Here is a 17,177-nt window from a genome sequence, read left to right as displayed (position 1 = left end):
TGCGCAGGGAATTTAGGCCCCCCACTGACAGGGGCTGCTGCTCAGAGGCAGCAGGCGGGAGCCAGTGTGCATGGGGAACCAATTTTTAAACCAGATCTGCCTACCATCCCGCACTGATACAGAGGCAGCAGTGCAGGGTGGCAGGGAGCTGCCTGGGAGTGGGGCCAGGAGTGCAATGGCTGCCGGTCCCACTCCCGGGGGAGGGAGGGGGCGCGAGCATTTTAGTAACCGTGTCACCACCACCAATCGTTGCAGCTACACGATTACTAAACTAACCGATATCCAACCTCCCTGCTGCGGGGACTACAGCAGTTCCTGTCACCTCACCCCTCCTCAGCCTGGGAGCTGCTTTTCCAGCCACCCCACAGTCAACCCTGCCCCATCTATTGGACAGCTCTGGGCAACCGCTGTGGGCCCTGTGCTTTGGGGAGCCCCGTGCAGCCCAGGGCAGCCTGGCGAATGACTTTGGGGGCCTAGTGCCAGTAGCAGGGGCCAGGCTTTTCCTCACCTGCCACCCAGTCCCAGCCTGCTCTGCTTCTTTCTCCCAACTGGGTCGCCGTGTCTCCGGGGTGGGGGAAAGCAGAGTGATACGGCCAGGAGCTGGGCTTGGGAATAGGCAGGGTGGTGCAGGGACAGGCTTTGGGGAAGGGGTGGATTGGGGGCAGAGCAGGGCCAGGAGGAAGCAGGGTGGGGGCAGGCTTGGGGTGGAAGGCAGATTGTCCTGAGCCCTCCACCTCTCTAAGGATGGCCTTGCCCTGTTTATGGGTTTGTCTCTGGTGTCTCAGCTCCTGGACGACCCACAGTTCCGGTGCATCACCAAGATTAAAACCATTGGCAGCACCTACATGGCTGCTTCGGGAGTGACCCCCGACGTCAACACCAATGGCTACACCACCACCATGAAGGTACCGGGCGGGGAGGGGGAGGTGGGGCAGCAGTCAAGCCCGGGAGGGGAACCGGGCAGTCTGAGAACCAGGCCTGGCTGGGAGGGAGGGAGGAGTCTGGGGCAGGCAGGTCTCGGCCTCCCTCAGGCTCTGCACTTTGCTTTGCTTTGGCCTTGCAGAAAGAGGAGCTTTCGGAGAAGGAGCGTTGGCAGCACTTAGCTGATTTGGCTGACTTTGCCTTAGCCATGAAAGTGACCCTGATGAACATTAACTACCAGTCCTTCAACAACTTCATGCTCCGAATAGGTAAGTGCTGCTCTGTGGGAATGACTAGAGTCTGCTACTGGGGGGGAGGGAGGAGATTAAATGGGGATAGCCACATGCCTAGGTGCAGACTCTGTGGGTGCTTCAGGGCTGGAGCGCCCCTGGGGTAAAATAACAGGTTCTTAGGGCCCACTGGCAGCCAGCTCCCCCTTCTGCCCCCTCCCCACAAGTGCCTCTCATCTGCCAGCAGCCCTGCTGACCAACTCCTCCCTCTCCCTCCCAGTGCTTCCCACCCACAGTGAAAACAGCTGTTTTGTGGTACAAGCTGCTGGGGGGAGAAGGGGTGGGAGGAGGCAGGGTGGAGGCCATGCCCAGGTGGGAAAAGGGGTGTGTGTCAAGCACCCCTCAGCTAGCGGGGAAGTTGGCACCTGTCTCCACGTCTTCACTCCACAGCATTGAGAGACAAGCCAGCCCCACTGGCTCCAGTGGCCTCCGGCTCCGATCCTTCCAGGCAGAGCTCTGGCCTGGCACCAAAAGACATGTTTTGGTTGCTTTCATAGGTGCATTCCCGTAGAGCAGGGCTTGGTCCCAGTCCCCTTCCCCCGCAGGCGAGCAGAGCCCTGGCTGAGTGGCCATAAAGAGGACTCATTCTTGTGGCTGCTGACCACAGACAGCCCAGGTGGTTCCCCCAGACTGGCGCATGTCAGCGCACAGCTTCTCCGTCCTCCTGAAGTCCTGAGCCAGGCTGGGTAGCCACCAAATGCATTGCTGAGCTCTAGAGCAGGGATCTGGGAGTCAGAGACATTCACTTTTGAATCCCAGCCCTGAGCGGGACTTGCTGCAAGTTGCTTCCCCTTTCGGGGCCTCTGTTTCCCCGTGGAGAGCCGAGGCATAGCGGGGAACTGTGTGCGCGGAGCTGAGCAGCGCTAAGGGGGAGTGTACATAGCAGCAGGAGGTGGAAGAACCTGGGTAATGAGCTAGGCTCCTGCCCCACTGGAGCATGTCGCCAATAGCAAACTGACACAAACCCCAGTCTTGGCCACGAGCAGAGCTGGCCTTTTGGAAGCCAGTGCCAAGAATGGACCCTGTTCCATGAGCAGCCTGGTTCTCAGCCCAAGCCCCTTCTTGGCCACTGAAACATCTACAGAGCAGATCCCAGCCCCACAGCGCTCCTGCGGTCATGTTCGTTTTAAACATACCACTTCCATAGAAGGGGAGAGCGGAGATGAACCAAGCCCGGTGATAACCAGAAATCTCACCATTCGCATGGCAGGAGCACTGGGAGAGCTGCCGGCCCTGGCTCTCTGGGGCTAGTGCTGGGCATTTATACCAGAAGGGTAGGGAGCAGACATGGGCTGGAGTAAGGGTCTTCACAGTGGGCCTCACGCTGCTCGCCCCTTCAGCCAAACGCTGCTTTGAAGAAAACAGCGGGACCCTCAGTTAGACATATCAGCTGAAAGTGTGCACACCGCTGTGCCGGGTGCTGGCCCCACAGGGGTGTACTAGAGCATGGGTGCCCCACAAACACGTGGGAGAGAGATGGCACCACAAGTGTCATGATGCCGTGTGTCTCGTGGAGGACATTGGGGTGCTGCATACGGTGTGTGATGCTGGATGCGTGGGGGTTCTGGTTAGTTGTGTATGTGGATTCCTCTGCCCCCAGGGCAAGTGCTCCCACCCACTGCGGGATGCAGGTAGGAATGTCAGGCTGTCCTTGTGCCCCATCTGCAGGCATGAACAAAGGAGGGGTGCTGGCAGGCGTGATCGGCGCCCGCAAACCACACTACGACATTTGGGGGAACACCGTGAACGTGGCCAGCAGAATGGAGTCAACGGGTGTGATGGGAAACATACAGGTGGGTGAGCACGTTCCCCTCCAATGCTGGGCCTACCCATGTCAGCTCAGCTGCAAGCTGTGAGCCAGTGAAAAGAGGGGGTTGGAATGGAAAATTTCAGCTACCCTTAATCCTGGGAAGAGAGTTCCTGGGAGGCAGCCGTTGCGCTTTGACAGGCGAGGTGGTATAAAGTATTGCAGCAAAAGCGAGTTCATGTAGCACTGGAGATAGATGACCTCATTCTCCAAACCTGGCCCTGATTGATGGGAGGCTGTTCCAGGCACAGGGGCCGGTGCATAAAGGAGGAAGCAAGCTGGGACTAAGGGAAGTGAAGGAGAAGACGAGGCAGTGAAAGGCATGGAGGAGCATAGAGAGAGACACAAAAGCCACTGCAGATACCAAGTGTAATGGTTGGCAGATGGGCAGTAGGGTAGGAGCTCTGGAGAGTGTTCCTGGCACTTCTGTGCCATAAAGCCACTGACCCTCCCAGGTGACTTTCTGCTACAAAATGCCAGCTGGCCATGGAAGTGAATGAAAGGGGCAGTGTAAACGCTTCATGGCCCAGGGTACAGCCCCCAGGCTGAGGGTGAGGTGGTAGAATGGCATTGCCCAGTAAACACAGCCACGCCATCACCTCTGCCTTGACACCCCATCGCCCTGTATCTGCTCATCTGTGCAGGTGGTGGAGGAGACCCATCTCATCCTGAAGGAGTACGGCTTCCGCTTTGTGCGCCGGGGGGCCGTCTACGTCAAAGGCAAAGGGGAACTGATGACCTTCTTCCTGAAGGGCCGGGAGAAGCAGGGCTCTTTCATCAATGGCTCCTCAGTGACTCTACCGCACCAGGTGGTCGACAGCTCATGATGGAGCTGGGCTCGTGCTCCCACTAGTGACTGAAGTCCAGTGCCTCCCATTGGCGAGAGGCAAGCAGCTTCGAATGCCCAGTACTCTAGAAACGAGACTGATAGTAACATCTTTCAACCCACTGTCTAGATTTAAGAGAAAACAACCCCTGGCCTGATCCTTTTTTCCTGGAGGTTTATCTTAGAGGGGTCTGCTTGACTTCAGCTCCACATCTGCAGCTTAGCAGAAGGGAGACGGGAGGGACTGGTCTGATTCTCCTACAGCTTACACGTGCAACCGCGTGCTGACACGGGGCTGGATGGTGGGAAGGCGGAAGCCTCACAGCATTTCAGGAGCTCTCACAATTGCGGTAGACTCCTGTGTACTGTGGTAGTTCAGTCAAGAGAGGCAGATGGCATGGATTTTAGTTAGGGCCACAGATTTGGCCTCCACTTCAGGATTGTTGCTGAGAGAGAAAAACTCAAGGTAGGTGGTAAGAGGAAAAAAATCTCTGGGGCACTTGGGTTTTCTGGTAGTTCACACGATGCTCATTCTTGCCCTAAGCCACCGTAGCTAGGAGATCAGAGCGAGAGTGCAATATTTCCTTTGACTTGGAGGTGAAGAAATAAAAACCAATGTTGTGTATTTCAAATATATAAATATATATATAAAAGATACAGATTGACATTTATATTTTTAATTGTGTCTGTTAGACTATTTGCGGATTTCTCTATCCGCTACTGCCTTGCACTCCGCTCTCTGCTGTTTTCACCTTTGCTATCGCTTTAAGGAAGAGATGGACAGATATTGGCAAAGAACAAGACTGTTTTATTAAAGCCTTCATCCACTATTCTGTTGAAAAACAAAAGCAATGTAATTATTTCTCTAGTTTCTTGAATAGAACCAGTTGAAGTTAAAAGATGATCTTGTGTCCAGTTTGTCCTGAACACTTCCCTGCTCTGTCTTCGCTGCCGGATGTTCAAGTACCTCACGGCCTCACCCCATGTGGAGTTCTGCTCAAAACACAGCAAGGGAAGGACAACATGCCTCAGCATGGATTTTCATGCCTGTGAATAGTTTCTGGGAGCTATCAGGGGCAGGTGGTACAAGTATTTAGCGCAGGCGGAATGCCTTTTCAGCTGGAACTCGGGAAGCACCTCCGCAGGAATTGCAGCTTTCCAGATGGGGGAACCAAAGGCACAGAGGCCCAATTTGTAAAGGCATTCAAGGGCCTAATAATGTGGCTTGAAGCCCAGTGGGCTTTTCAGGAGCCTAAGGGTTTGTCCACACATCCAACGGTGCAGCAGCAGCACAGCTGTGCTTTGTCCTGTCTGTGCAGGTAATCCATCTCCCTGCAATGCCATTGCTGGGTTGGTGGCTACGTGGGGACTCTGCACCAGGGGTGGCTTTGTTCACATGCATGACTGTCGTTAAATGGACCGAATTTTCAAATGTAGGCCAGGCATAATTGACTTGCTCCAAGCTTTCTTAGCTGGAAGTAAAATTCAGAGCACTTGACTCAGTTCGTCTTCGTCCACAAGACCAGAGACAATGTGGGGTTCAGTCGTCAACATCCCCCATGGCCGAATTCAGCAGTGGTGGAAGTGAAGCAGTAATTGGTCATGCTCCGAAGAGAGGCAGAAAAGGAGCGTTGCTTGCACAGCATGCCCATTCTGGGAAGGAGGGGAAACAAGTGCAATTTACACCCTCTAGGAGGGGTGGCCATTTTCACCAGGTCTGAATTTGGGCCCAGGAACATCAAGGCCAGTGCAGCCATAATTAAAGCGTGGTCTTTGTGCACCACTACTTACACCCACTTTGCGCACCACTACTTACACCCACTTTGCACAGCTGTATGCACGACGAGTCCAGAGTAGGGATGTTAAGAACTAGTTGACTATCCGATAAGCAAATGCTTATCGAATAGTCAGCCAACTAGTTGATTCCCTCCCTCTTGCTGCCTCTATCAGAGAAAGGCAGCAAAGGGGGTGGAGAGGAGGGAAGAGGGGTTAGTTCAAAGCAGCAAATGAAATTAATAGGTAACAGGTTTTAAACAAACAAAAAGAAGTTTTTCTTCACACAATGCAGTCAACCCATGGAATTCTGTGCCAGAGGATAAGATCAGGCCATTCTTATGACAAACGATTGCAATTGAGAATCAAGTATTTCTGCAACAATCTGCTCAATTCTTTGCAAATCTTCATTAGAACCCCCTACAAATTAGCTTTCAACAACTTTCTACTCAGAAATGATGCAGCTGTAATAAAAAAATCTAGGCCAATGTATCAGAACTTCAGGTTGTAATTTAAGGGAAGAGCAGGCTAAATTTGGCCTCCTGCAGGGCTTATAATAAAATCTAACATTTGTTTTATTCCAGAGGAATTTTTAAAATCAAACAGTTCTCTGCAGTATGTGCAACTCAAACACTGTTGCACTGGGCTGATACATGAGAAGTGTGAAGAAAATCTGCCTAGTCAAATATCACTCATCCTACTTGAGAGAAATAACCACACGCTACCATAGTAACACATAAATTAGATTTTTAAGATTATCGCTGCTTTAGTCATGAGGCACATTTAGTAACAGGTTTAAGAGTATAAGTGCTATAACATAAGCCTGACCCATACAGCAGAACCATTGCGGAGCCCTGCAGAAATTACAGGGCTAGAGGAAAGACTGCAGGCACCGAGGCCACTTCCTGGTAGCTTTCACGAGGGCTGATTCGTCACATTTTTGTCAAGTTGACTTGACAGTTCTGAAAGTCTCTCGTTTCCCATTCCAATGGTGAAAGAGATTTCCCACATCTGTTTTCTTTCCAGTCTGGCGAAGTATTATGGAGCCACAGTAGCAACTATGTTATTAGTCTTTCAACAATCCTTTAGCAATACACAAGAGGGGAGGAGCTCTACAAGGCTATCTGGAGAACAAACATCTAATCGCCACGCAAGGATCCAGTGTTCTCAATACTATTACCTGTTTTAGCTGTTCCTCCGGCATTTTCCTGCAACGTGGCTGCAGTCCAGTTTGAAAAGCAGCCTCCCAAGGAGCTTTCCAGTGATCAGAAGGCACAGTAAGTACATGGGATCTGGGGACAGGTGCTGTCCACTTATGCCGTTTGTTCCAGTCTTTCTGCTGCTCTTTTGAAGGAATCAAAGGCTTTGTGCAGAGCTGTATGGCAGAACAAGTTTGAATGAGCTGCTGTCTTCTCCAACAGTGATGCAGAAACATCCCCTGCTCCAAAGAGAAACCAGCAAATTAGGGTAGCTGAAAGGAATTCAATATTACCCCTAGCAAAGCTCCTTTCTTTGATTTCTCTCCATCTCCCCATCTGGTGTCATCTGTCACTCTGTTTTGTTCTCCTTCCTTCTCTCTCCTGTCTTCTTTACACTGCCCTGTTCCTGTCTCCGTTCACATGCAGCTGCTCTGAGAGGGTGGCTCTCTCAGCACTGGAGGGGAGCAAATGGCTTCAGGCCCCACTTTTTCCTGGCACTGAGACAGGCATAGCTAGGGTTGCCAGTGCCACTTTTCTAATTGCTGGTAGCCAGGTCCCCGAGGCATGCTCCTGTCACATGCTCCTTTCCGCATCACTCGCTGGCAGGGACGTGGAAAGTTAACCTGTTAACTGCTAATTGGTGGGGGCTGAAGCACCTGTCTGCAGGCAGGCCCAGGCACCCTGCAGGCAGCCCGGCCTTGGCGGGCAAGGGCTGGGGAGGAAATTGCTTCAGACTAGTGGGGCAGAAGCCACCCCTATCACATGCACCCCCATTTTTTTGCTATTTGAATTTCTTCTATGTAATACACTAACATGCATCTTTCTGAGATTATTCGTGAATGCGCTCCTGCACACACACACTCTTCCCAGTCCTGGTTCCCCATACATCTCAGACCTAGCAATGCCCCTAAAGATCTGGAACCATCTTACAGTCCTGCTAAGATGGGAGCTCTAGCAAGTTTGTAAAATGTTTACAGTATCAGGCCATAACCTTTTCAGAGCAGAGCCCCAGACACCAAAGAATCATGTGACCTTGCGCCCTGTGGCAAAGCGGAATTAAGAAAAGTTGCTTATTCCTTTCTTGTCCTGAAATTCAAATGGTGAATAATAATAATAATAATCATATGACCCCAAACAGACCACGAAAGCCTCAGTGCAGATTGTTTTGCGGTGCTCTTGCTCCCATACAAATGTTCTCTGAATGGACACAGATGTCCTTTTACCTTTACATGTAATTATGGCCTCCGTTGGAAGACTGCGAGTGACATCTCCATAAACCAGCTTTGCTCTGAATGGAAAGGTCTTGCTTTCTGTTTCCACGTCATAGTTAAAGAGCAGGACATTCTGCAAGAGGTTTCTCTGCAAGGTTCCTTCAAGGAAAGCTGAAAAATGTTCCTATAGGGAAGATGACAAACAGAAGCAGTAAGCTATGAAAGGGACCCATTCAGGGAGTGGGGGCTGGGATTTCTCCCTCTGTTAAATCTTAAAAACAAAGTCTAAGGTCTGATCGATTTAAGTCTGGAACCATATTGTATATACCTCAAACAACAGCTTCACAGTAAAACATCAGAGCTGGCACACATTTTTATTTCAGGTCAGAAAACCTGAAGTTCAGACTGCCCAAAACATCTCAAATCTATCCCACACTATATCCTGACACACGGAGCATCATCTCTATAATGCATAGAATCATAGAATAATAGGACTGGAAGGGACCTCGAGAGGTCATCGAGTCCAGCCCCCCGCCCTCAAGGCAGGATCAAGCTCCGTCTACACCATCCCTGACAGATGTCTATCTAACCTGTTCTTAAATATCTCCAGAGAGGGAGATTCCACCACCTCCCTTGGCAATTTATTCCAATGTTTGACCACCCTGACAGTTAGGAATTTTTTCCTAATGTCCAATCTAAACCTCCCCTGCTGCACTTTAAGCCCATTACTCCTTGTCCTGTCCTCAGAAACCAAGAGGAACAAATTTTCGCCTTCCTCCTTGTGACACCCTTTTAGATATTTGAAAACCGCTATCATGTCCCCCCTTAATCTTCTTTTTTCCAAACTAAACAAGCCCAGTTCATGAAGCCTGGCTTCATAGGTCATGTTCTCTAAACCTTTAATCATTCTTGTCGCTCTTCTCTGTACCCTTTCCAATTTCTCCACATCTTTCTTGAAATGTGGCGCCCAGAACTGGACACAGTACTCCAGCTGAGGCCTAACTAGTGCAGAGTAGAGCGGCAGAATGACTTCACGAGTTTTGCTTACAACACACCTGTTGATACAACCTAGAATCATATTTGCTTTTTTTGCAACAGCATCACACTGTTGGCTCATATTCAACTTGTGGTCCACTATGACCCCTAGATCCCTTTCCGCCATGCTCCTTCCTAGACAGTCGCTTCCCATCTTGTATGTATGGAACTGATTGTTCCTTCCTAAGTGGAGCACTTTGCATTTCTCTTTATTAAACCTCATCCTGTTTACCTCTGACCATTTCTCTAACTTGCTAAGGTCATTTTGAATTATGTCCCTATCCTCCAAAGAAGTTGCAACCCCACCCAGTTTGGTATGAGGATTGTGGCATTTGTATTCTGTAGAGCATGGACATGGCAGACGAGGTTTTCAGAATAACTGAATGGTTATTAGTGGAGGGCACTTGTGGACAAAAAGGTAAGATGTTGCAATACTGAATATAAAAGGCAGGTGGGAGGAGGAAAGGAATCTCTCTCTTCTGTGTACCAAAGATAAGAGAACCAAGTTAGTTTGGAGAAGAGGCTATGGAGAGATTAGCATTAACCCTCCCTCAGACACACACACACCATGTAATGGGTGGGCGGTAAAATGGCAGAACACAAGACAGTACACTGGGGACTCATGGCTTATACTGGAAATCTAGAAGAGGTACAAGGACATAAATAAACTGTGTGTTGGATATGAGGTGGAGCAGAGTTAAAGTTGTTTATGGAATCTTAATTCCAAGTTTCCTAACTCGCATATGTTTAGAAAAAATAAAGTCATATTTCAAAGAGCTTTTTTGAGGTGTGCATTTTGGCTTTGGGTTTTTCCTTACTCTAAAACCAAAATATATATATTTTATGTGAAGCATGGTAACACATTTAAGACATTCCATCAATCAAGTGAGTTTGTATTTCATGCTATAACTAGCAATGAAACACCTAAAACTGGAATCTTGAATGCTCCTTTGTAGGAGCTACACTAAACAGCTCCTTGTGCAGACTAGGAATGTAAAATTTCGATTGTTTAGCTAATCAAATAGTCGATGCAATTTGCATCAACTATTCAATTAGTTGATAAGGGCGCTTCAGCCTTTGAAGTGTAGCAATAGCTCCAAGGCTGTTGCTACACTTTACAGGCGAAAGCACTGTGGGGAACATGGGGCCAGTGGGGGATTCACTGGCCCTGTGCTCCCTATGGCGTTTCAAAGCAGCAGCGCCGCATGGAGCCTGGGCTCCGTGGGAGAGTCCCCAGCTGACCCCATGCTCCACGCAGCGCTGCCACTTTAAATGCTGCATGCAGCCCAGGGACCCATGGCTCCACATAGTGATTCAAAGGGGCAGCGCTGCAGCGAGCCCGGGGTCTGGCCCCAGGCTTCATGCAGCACTGCTGCTTTGAAGCACCCTCTCTTCTTTCCCGCCCCCCCCCCCCTTGCTGCATCTTTCTGATAGAGGCAGCAAGGGTGGGGGTCACGAAGTGACTAGCCTGTCGACTAGTCATTCATATCCCTAGTGCAGACTGACAATTATCCACAAAATTTTCATCACATAAAAACACCATGCAGGCGCTGATGCCCAGAGGCTTTTAGGAAATGTACAGCCTGACACAGTTTCTAAGATTTAAACAAATGACACTACCACATGTGCATTTCCCCCCCTCTGCCACAGCATGTGTACTTGGAGTGCAACACTCACTTATCATAGGTCTTCAAAGAGCTTAAATGTTAACTGATCAATCCTCTTAACACCCTGTAACTGTTGTATAGACATGGAACATTGTAGAGATGTGGAAACCAAAGCAGAAAGTTAAATGGGCCACTCAAGGGCATAGCTAGTACTGTTGGTCACAGATGGACCAGATTTACTTCCCACCTCAGATTTACTGTAACTTTACCCATATATTAAGGGGTATGGGTGAAGAACAATCCGACACCATTTCACTCCCTATTGGTACACAAGGCTAAATAACAGATTAATGTGGTTTTGGTAATCATTGGTACCTGTAACTGATCTGCCTGGTATTTCCTTCCAGCATAAGCATTCAGGTGATCAGACAACATAGCCAGGAAGCGTTTGATGTCGGTCTGTAAGTACTTCTTAGCTATTTCCTCTAAGGGGATGAAAATGGGGACAGAGTGGTGACGAATCTGGACTGGTTGCTGTATGAGGAGGTCCAGGTAGTAGGAATCCAGGTAGGTGCGTTCATAAGCAGTGCTGATGCAGAAACAGACTCCTTGTTTGGTCAATTTCCCACTAATCCCTTGGATACAAAAAAGGGGACTTTATTCAATACCAATCTAAAACATTATTGTAAGGAAGCTTTTCTAGGGGGCATGGACTGCTAACTTTGTATTCCATATATAGAGGGAACACATGACACATTTAGTCCATAGACAGGGTTCCTAAAATGATTAAAGATTTGGAAGAATTAAGAAGCACAACTCCTAGAATCATTTTTATAACACCCCATTCCTCAACCTTCTAGTGAGTTCAGGATTTTGTGCCCAGTATTCTGGGTTCCCAACTTCTTGCACTGAGCTTCGGTGCTGGATTCTGGTATGTTTATGCTCATCTTCCACACAGCTGCATACATGGAGCTTGTGCTTCTCCAAACCAGTCTTATAATTACAAGTAGCCCAAGCTCAGTGTTGTGTTAAAGAATGCACAATTGAGTAGTGGAAGGCAGCATGCTCTACCTGGCATAGGCAAGGTCCAAGATTCATTAAACTTATAACCATCTAAAAAGGTTGAGAACTGCTCCCATAATTAACTCATCTGCATTGTTGCAAGACTGGTTTAATTATATTTCAATTAGAGAAACAGGAAACCATGGTGAAAGTGATGCACATTCAAGTACTGTAGTAATCTGAGAAGACTCAGACAGTTAGAAACATTGTCCTGCCTTTCAGGAAGGCTCAGCCAATGAGAGTTGATTCTGATGACACAGGGTGTAACTCAGTATCCTGGATACCTTTAATGCTAAATGGAGAATTGGAGGAGACAGACAACAGGAACCCAGGGGAGTTAATCTCTTTGAAGCGCAGTTGCTATTTTTCTAGCACCTCCAGACTCTTGATGACTTGTGCTTTTAAGTAATAAGCTAGCACTGCTAATAGAAAAGAATCAGCTAGATATAAAGCTCATCCTTCAAAATGATAACCCTATATAAAACCAGCAGCTAGGCTCAAGGATACCTACCTACCTATATATAAGGGACTGACTATGGACTGCAGGGCACCAGTTAAAGTTTGCACAGATCTCAGGGTTTTACCTGTCAGATGAAAGGCTTGCAGCATGGCCTTGACATTTTCCACTTCCCATTTTAGAAGAGCTTGCCCTCTGGCCTCTACTGCTTGAATGGGATCCACATTACTGCCAGTGCCCCTTTCCTGCCTGATGAGCTACAAAAGATATGAAAGAAAAGCTAGTAAGAAATCACGAAAACTAAGCAATCTGTACAAAGGATGGCCAAGCTGCTGCTGGGGAGCAGAAGAAAGGTTGTTTGGAATACTGTTTTATGACAAGAAAAATTCTGTAACAGGGACAGATTTCTTTGCAAGTAGCAGGGCAGGGCAGCGCTGCACCTTCTCAGTTAATGGAGGTTCTCTCAAGCCAGCAACTTCAAGTTATTTTTAAAAAAATGGGTAAGAATAGCTACAGGTTGTATTACAAAAATCATACAAATACATAAAAACACAGTCTGGAAGGACAGAAACTCGTCAGGGACTTTCTGCCACTTCTGTCAGCGGTTCTCAACCTCTGGTCCATGGACTGGTGCTAGTCAATGAACCACTGGCTGTTGGTCCACGGCAGCTCTGGGGGCCAGGTCTTGGGAACACCACCCAGCCAGTGTTCATTCTGAGGTTCGCCCACCTCTTCATCAGAGCCACACAGTGGCTGCTCAGTTGCTCCAGGGTGGGGCCATGTGGTGCCCCAGGAGCAGCAGGGCAGCCACCATATGGCCCTGCCCTAGACTCAGCCCTACCCCAGTGCTGGAGCTACAGGCAGTATGGCGGGTGGCAGCTGCTCCAGTTGGAGTCAGAGCTGGACCCGTGTTGTGGGCAGCCCATTGCTTCTCCAGTAGCCCCAGCCAGAGCCAGAGCCAGAGCTGCGTGGCAGATGGCCCACGGCTCCTCCAGTGGTCTGAGCCAGAGCCACATGGCAGGTGGCCCGCAGCTACTTCAGTAGCCAGGGCCAGAGCTGGAGCCAGGTAGCCCACAACTGCTCCAATGGCCCTTGCTGCAGCTACAGCCACGTGGCAGGTGGCCCATGGCTGCTCAGGTGACTGGTGCCAGAGCTGTGTGGCAGGCAGCTCACAGCTGCACCAAAGGCCAGGGCCAGAGCCGTATGGCAGACAACCCGTGGCTGCTCTGGCCGGAGCTGGAGTTGTGCGCAGAGTGGCCTGTGGCTGCTCTGGCAGCCTCAATTGGAATCAGAGCCAGAAATACATCACAGGCAGCCCTTAGCCACTGGGGCCAGAGCTGCATGGCTGGTCCTGGGAGGCCTGGTGATCTGAAGCCAGCTGTTCACACAGGCTCTGGGGGCTGGAGCTTTTGGCAGACAGTAACATTTTATTTGCATAATGAATATGAAAATAAAATGCTACCAGTTCACGGAAAATTTGTGAATGGGTGAACGGGTCGACAGTGCAAAAAAGGTTGGGAACCATTGTTCTGTGTGATATAGGGTGTCTTAACTTACCCCAACTTGCTGCAGGTTAACTTTGGTCTGGAGTTCATCTCTCTGGAGTCTCAGTTCCTGGACTCTTGCTCGGAGCCTGGCCAACTTCTCCTGTTGCTGCTGAGTTTCTTCTTGCTTCAGTGCTAGTGTCCGTGCATGAGCTTCCAGCTTTTCCAGATGGGACAGGACCCCTCCAGGAAAAAGACCCCTCCAGTTAAACCCAGTCTGCAATTATTTGCATCTAACCTGGGCAGGATTTTAAAATTAATTATTAGCTGACACACTGAAATCAACAAAAAAAAATATAAATCTGTAACAGCTAGAGGGAGTGCTGCCTTCTCACGGTGTGTGCGCAAGGATTGGGCGTCACCAGCCCAGCGGCTATGCAGGGAGCTGTGTGGAACTGCTGTCACAGCCCAGTTCCTTCACCCGTGGGACAGCTGGGCTGCAGAGAGCTCCCCGCATGTCCTCGGGGTTAGTGACACTCAATTTTTTCAGGGTCAAGGTGCAGAGAAGGCTGTGGTCCAGAGCCCCCTACCTAGGACACAATGATAAGGCAAAGTGCTGTATGAGGGAGGACACACTGCTGTTGAATGGTTCCAACCCCAGACAGGAGCCATTCAGCAGCAGGATGATCTCCCCCATGGCCCTGGCCAGGACTCTCTGCTCTGCTAGGATCAGTCTTCCTTGAGCTTTCGTGTCTTGGCCCTCCCTTGGCAGCCTCCCGGACAGCGCTGCCCTAACCCTACACCTCCCCTTTACTTGCCAGCAAACATTTAAAAAGCAAGTCGTGCTAATTGAGGGTACAATCTTAAAAATAAAAATCTGTAGTCAAAATAGGGAAACAAAAACTGAATTCTGCTATGCCTACTTTTATTGCAGTAGCACCAATCATACAGTATAGATACATGAAGAGAGACCCTAACCATCACAAATTTACAAAGGGTAGGGGAAAGAGAAACAACATAAGGTTATGAGGCTTTTTTGTCTTATTGTACATATGACTGGGTCCTAAATGCCCCTTGATATAACCATTGCTAGCTCACTAATTTCTTGAGGCAGCGAAGGCTAGAGGCTAGCACACTGAATTGGACCTGAAGAAACACAAGATTCCAGATTTACTGGGTAACTTTGGGCAAGTCACTTCACACCTCTCTTTTTTTCCTACCTGTAAAATAGAAATAATGATCTTTTCCTCCTTTGCAAAGTAGTTGGACATCCGCTACACAAAAGCCAGGCATTGATATTATGGCAGAAATGGATCTTAAGAAGTGATTTTGAATGAGGAGAATATCACATTCACCACACTGGAGGACACCTCACATTTAATACCCTTTGTTTCTGCAGGCCATTGTTACATAGTTCTCTGACAACTTACCATCTCTCAGGTAAGCTGTTGCCTCTTCCATTGTGAAGTTTAGTTTTTAAGCAATGCCGAGAGTGTATGGTGTGGAACAGAGGACTTGGACTAGCGTGGTACTTTCCCCATGGAATTACACTGCAAAGGCACTAGGAACGTCACAAGATTGTCTGTTCTGAAAACGAAAGATCATTCTTTTACACTCCAGGGTAATGTACTGAAGGGATTAGATGGTACAATGATTCCAGTAGGGATGTAATAGTGTATTCAGTTAAATGATTAATCAATAGGCAGATGCCCACCCCCTACCCCGTTGTGGCTCTGAGAGTAAAGATTTAGTGGGCAGGCTGGCTCAGTCCTGGTTCAAGCCAGGTACTGGCAGCTATGCCCCCCCACACCCGCTTTGACTGCATTCAAAGTACCTATGAGACAGTGGCCAGGCAGGCTGGCTCAGTCCAGGGTCCTGCTGGGTCCCTACAGCTACTCCAAAGCCAGGACTGAGCCAACCTGCCTGCCCACTGGCTATATGGTACTTTTAATGCAGAGCTGCAGCCGGGGGTAGCTACTGGGACCAGGCGCAAGCCAAGACTGAGTTAGCCTACCTGCCCGCTGGCTCCTTAGGTACTTTCAGTGCAGAGCTGCTTATCAGGTAAATGTATAACTGACAAAATATATGCCTGCCACACAGTTACCTAATTACATGTCATTTAGCATCCCTAGTTTCCAGCCTGTGAAAATCCCTGCACTGGGGGCTTTTCTCTTGCTGCAGAGCATGGGCTATGGAGCGGATTGCAAGACATTAGGAGGAGCACAGGCACTATCTCTCCAGTCTGGTTTGGGACCATGCATATAGAATAAAACAATTCTGATCTATTTTCACAAAGTGACTCATCGACTCTTCCTGCGCCTGAGACAGAGAAGTAGGATGGGTGGGGCCCGTATGCTGAGAAGCCACTTTCACAAAGACGCGTTGGAGGAAAATGCTTTAGAGTAGGGATGCTCAGGACTAATCGACTATCTGATAAGCAAATACTTCTCAGATAGCGATGGACAGGGCGCGACAATCTAGGGAATCTACCTGCCCCTGGTGAGCAGATTACATCCCAGAAGAGCCAGGTTCAGGGGGAGGGATAGCTCAGTGGTTTGAGCATGGGCCTGCTCAACTCAGGGTGGCGAGTTCAATCCTTGCAGAGGCCATTTAGGGATTGGGAAGGGGGGATTGGTCCTGCTGTGAAGGCAGGGAGGGGACTGGACTCAGTGACCTTCAAGGTCCCTTCCAGCTCTAGGAGACAGGCAATCGCCATTGTTAAAGATCTGCGCGTGCGAATGCTGGACAGCGTGGCTGGTGGTAGAGATGCAGCCCTGAGGAAGTGGGTGCGGCCCGCGAAAGCTCGTCACCTCATAAGCCAGCTTGTTAGTCTAAGGGGCTGCCTAGACTCGGGGGAGAGCCAGTGGCCTGATCTACCCCCCCCCTGCAGGGGAGAAGGGGCCCTTCAAAGGGGTGGGGTAAACCCCCCTGGGCTACTTCATGGACCATCCCCGGGGAGAGCGCTTCTCGGGCCCGGCCGGGGGCGGGCGGGGAGCCCGAGGCGCGATGCCTCCCCTCACGCTGCCTCCCCTCACGCACGGAGAAGTCACGGGGGAGGGGAGGGGACGCTCGGGGCCTGGCGCCCCGGTTCTGGCCCCGCTCCCGCTCCCGGGATGGGTGGCCGGGGCGGGCGAGCCGGCCCTGTCCCTGCGCTCTGGGACGGGCACCGGCAGCGGCTCAGGACTCACCCGCGGTCGCTATGGAAACTCGCGCTCAAACCTCCCGCTCCGCTCCGACCCCTCCCCGGAAATACATCCCGAGGCCTTTTCCCATCACACACCGCGGCGCGAGGCCCAGGGTGTATTTCCGGTATGTCCCCGAGGGGGTCTTGTGGCCCAGGGTGTATTTCCGGTATGTCCCCGAGGGGGTCTTGTTCCTCAGTTACCGTACGACAATATGGCGGCGCTTACGTTATTTTTCCTCCCCCCCAGAATGCCGTGCGGGCTGAGTTCGGAGTGGGAAATGGCAGGGAGAACGCCCTTTTCCCGGCATGCTCTGCGTAACG

At 50.0% G+C, this 17,177-nt stretch overlaps 2 protein-coding genes across 6 annotated transcripts in view; one reads left to right on the top strand and one right to left on the bottom strand.

The window, feature by feature from the left end:
• The window catches only part of ADCY3 (adenylate cyclase 3), a 112,209-nt gene extending 107,708 nt beyond the window's left edge, over positions 1-4,501 (top strand). For both annotated transcript variants that reach the window (XM_075923299.2, XM_075923298.2), the window contains 4 exons: positions 786-905; positions 1,064-1,190; positions 2,880-3,004; positions 3,663-4,501. In XM_075923299.2, the coding sequence (XP_075779414.2) occupies positions 786-905; positions 1,064-1,190; positions 2,880-3,004; positions 3,663-3,845 (555 nt within the window). In that variant the 3' untranslated portion in view covers positions 3,846-4,501. The remainder of the gene's footprint in view (positions 1-785; positions 906-1,063; positions 1,191-2,879; positions 3,005-3,662) is intronic.
• Positions 4,502-6,347: 1,846 nt separating this feature from the next.
• Positions 6,348-17,002, bottom strand: CENPO (centromere protein O). Of its 4 annotated transcripts, none has more exons than XM_006116725.5 (7): positions 16,861-17,002; positions 15,103-15,259; positions 13,746-13,915; positions 12,316-12,445; positions 11,045-11,304; positions 8,040-8,211; positions 6,348-7,058 (listed from the first exon to the last, which is right to left on the bottom strand). In XM_006116725.5, the coding sequence occupies exons 2-7, from the start codon at positions 15,131-15,133 to the stop codon at positions 6,931-6,933; spliced, it is 891 nt and encodes a 296-aa protein (XP_006116787.3). In that variant the 5' UTR covers positions 15,134-15,259; positions 16,861-17,002; the 3' UTR covers positions 6,348-6,930. The 4 variants fall into 4 exon arrangements, with proteins under 4 accessions (XP_006116787.3, XP_006116789.3, XP_006116790.3 ...); XM_006116727.5 differs by having other exon boundaries at positions 6,348-7,055; XM_006116728.5 differs by having other exon boundaries at positions 6,348-6,992.
• Positions 17,003-17,177: the final 175 nt, after the last annotated feature.

This window comes from Pelodiscus sinensis, chromosome 3 (assembly GCF_052426305.1).
Source record: "Pelodiscus sinensis isolate ZL-2025 chromosome 3, ASM5242630v1, whole genome shotgun sequence".
NCBI lineage: Eukaryota > Metazoa > Chordata > Testudines > Trionychidae > Pelodiscus > Pelodiscus sinensis.
This window is presented reverse-complemented; position numbering and strand designations above follow the sequence as displayed.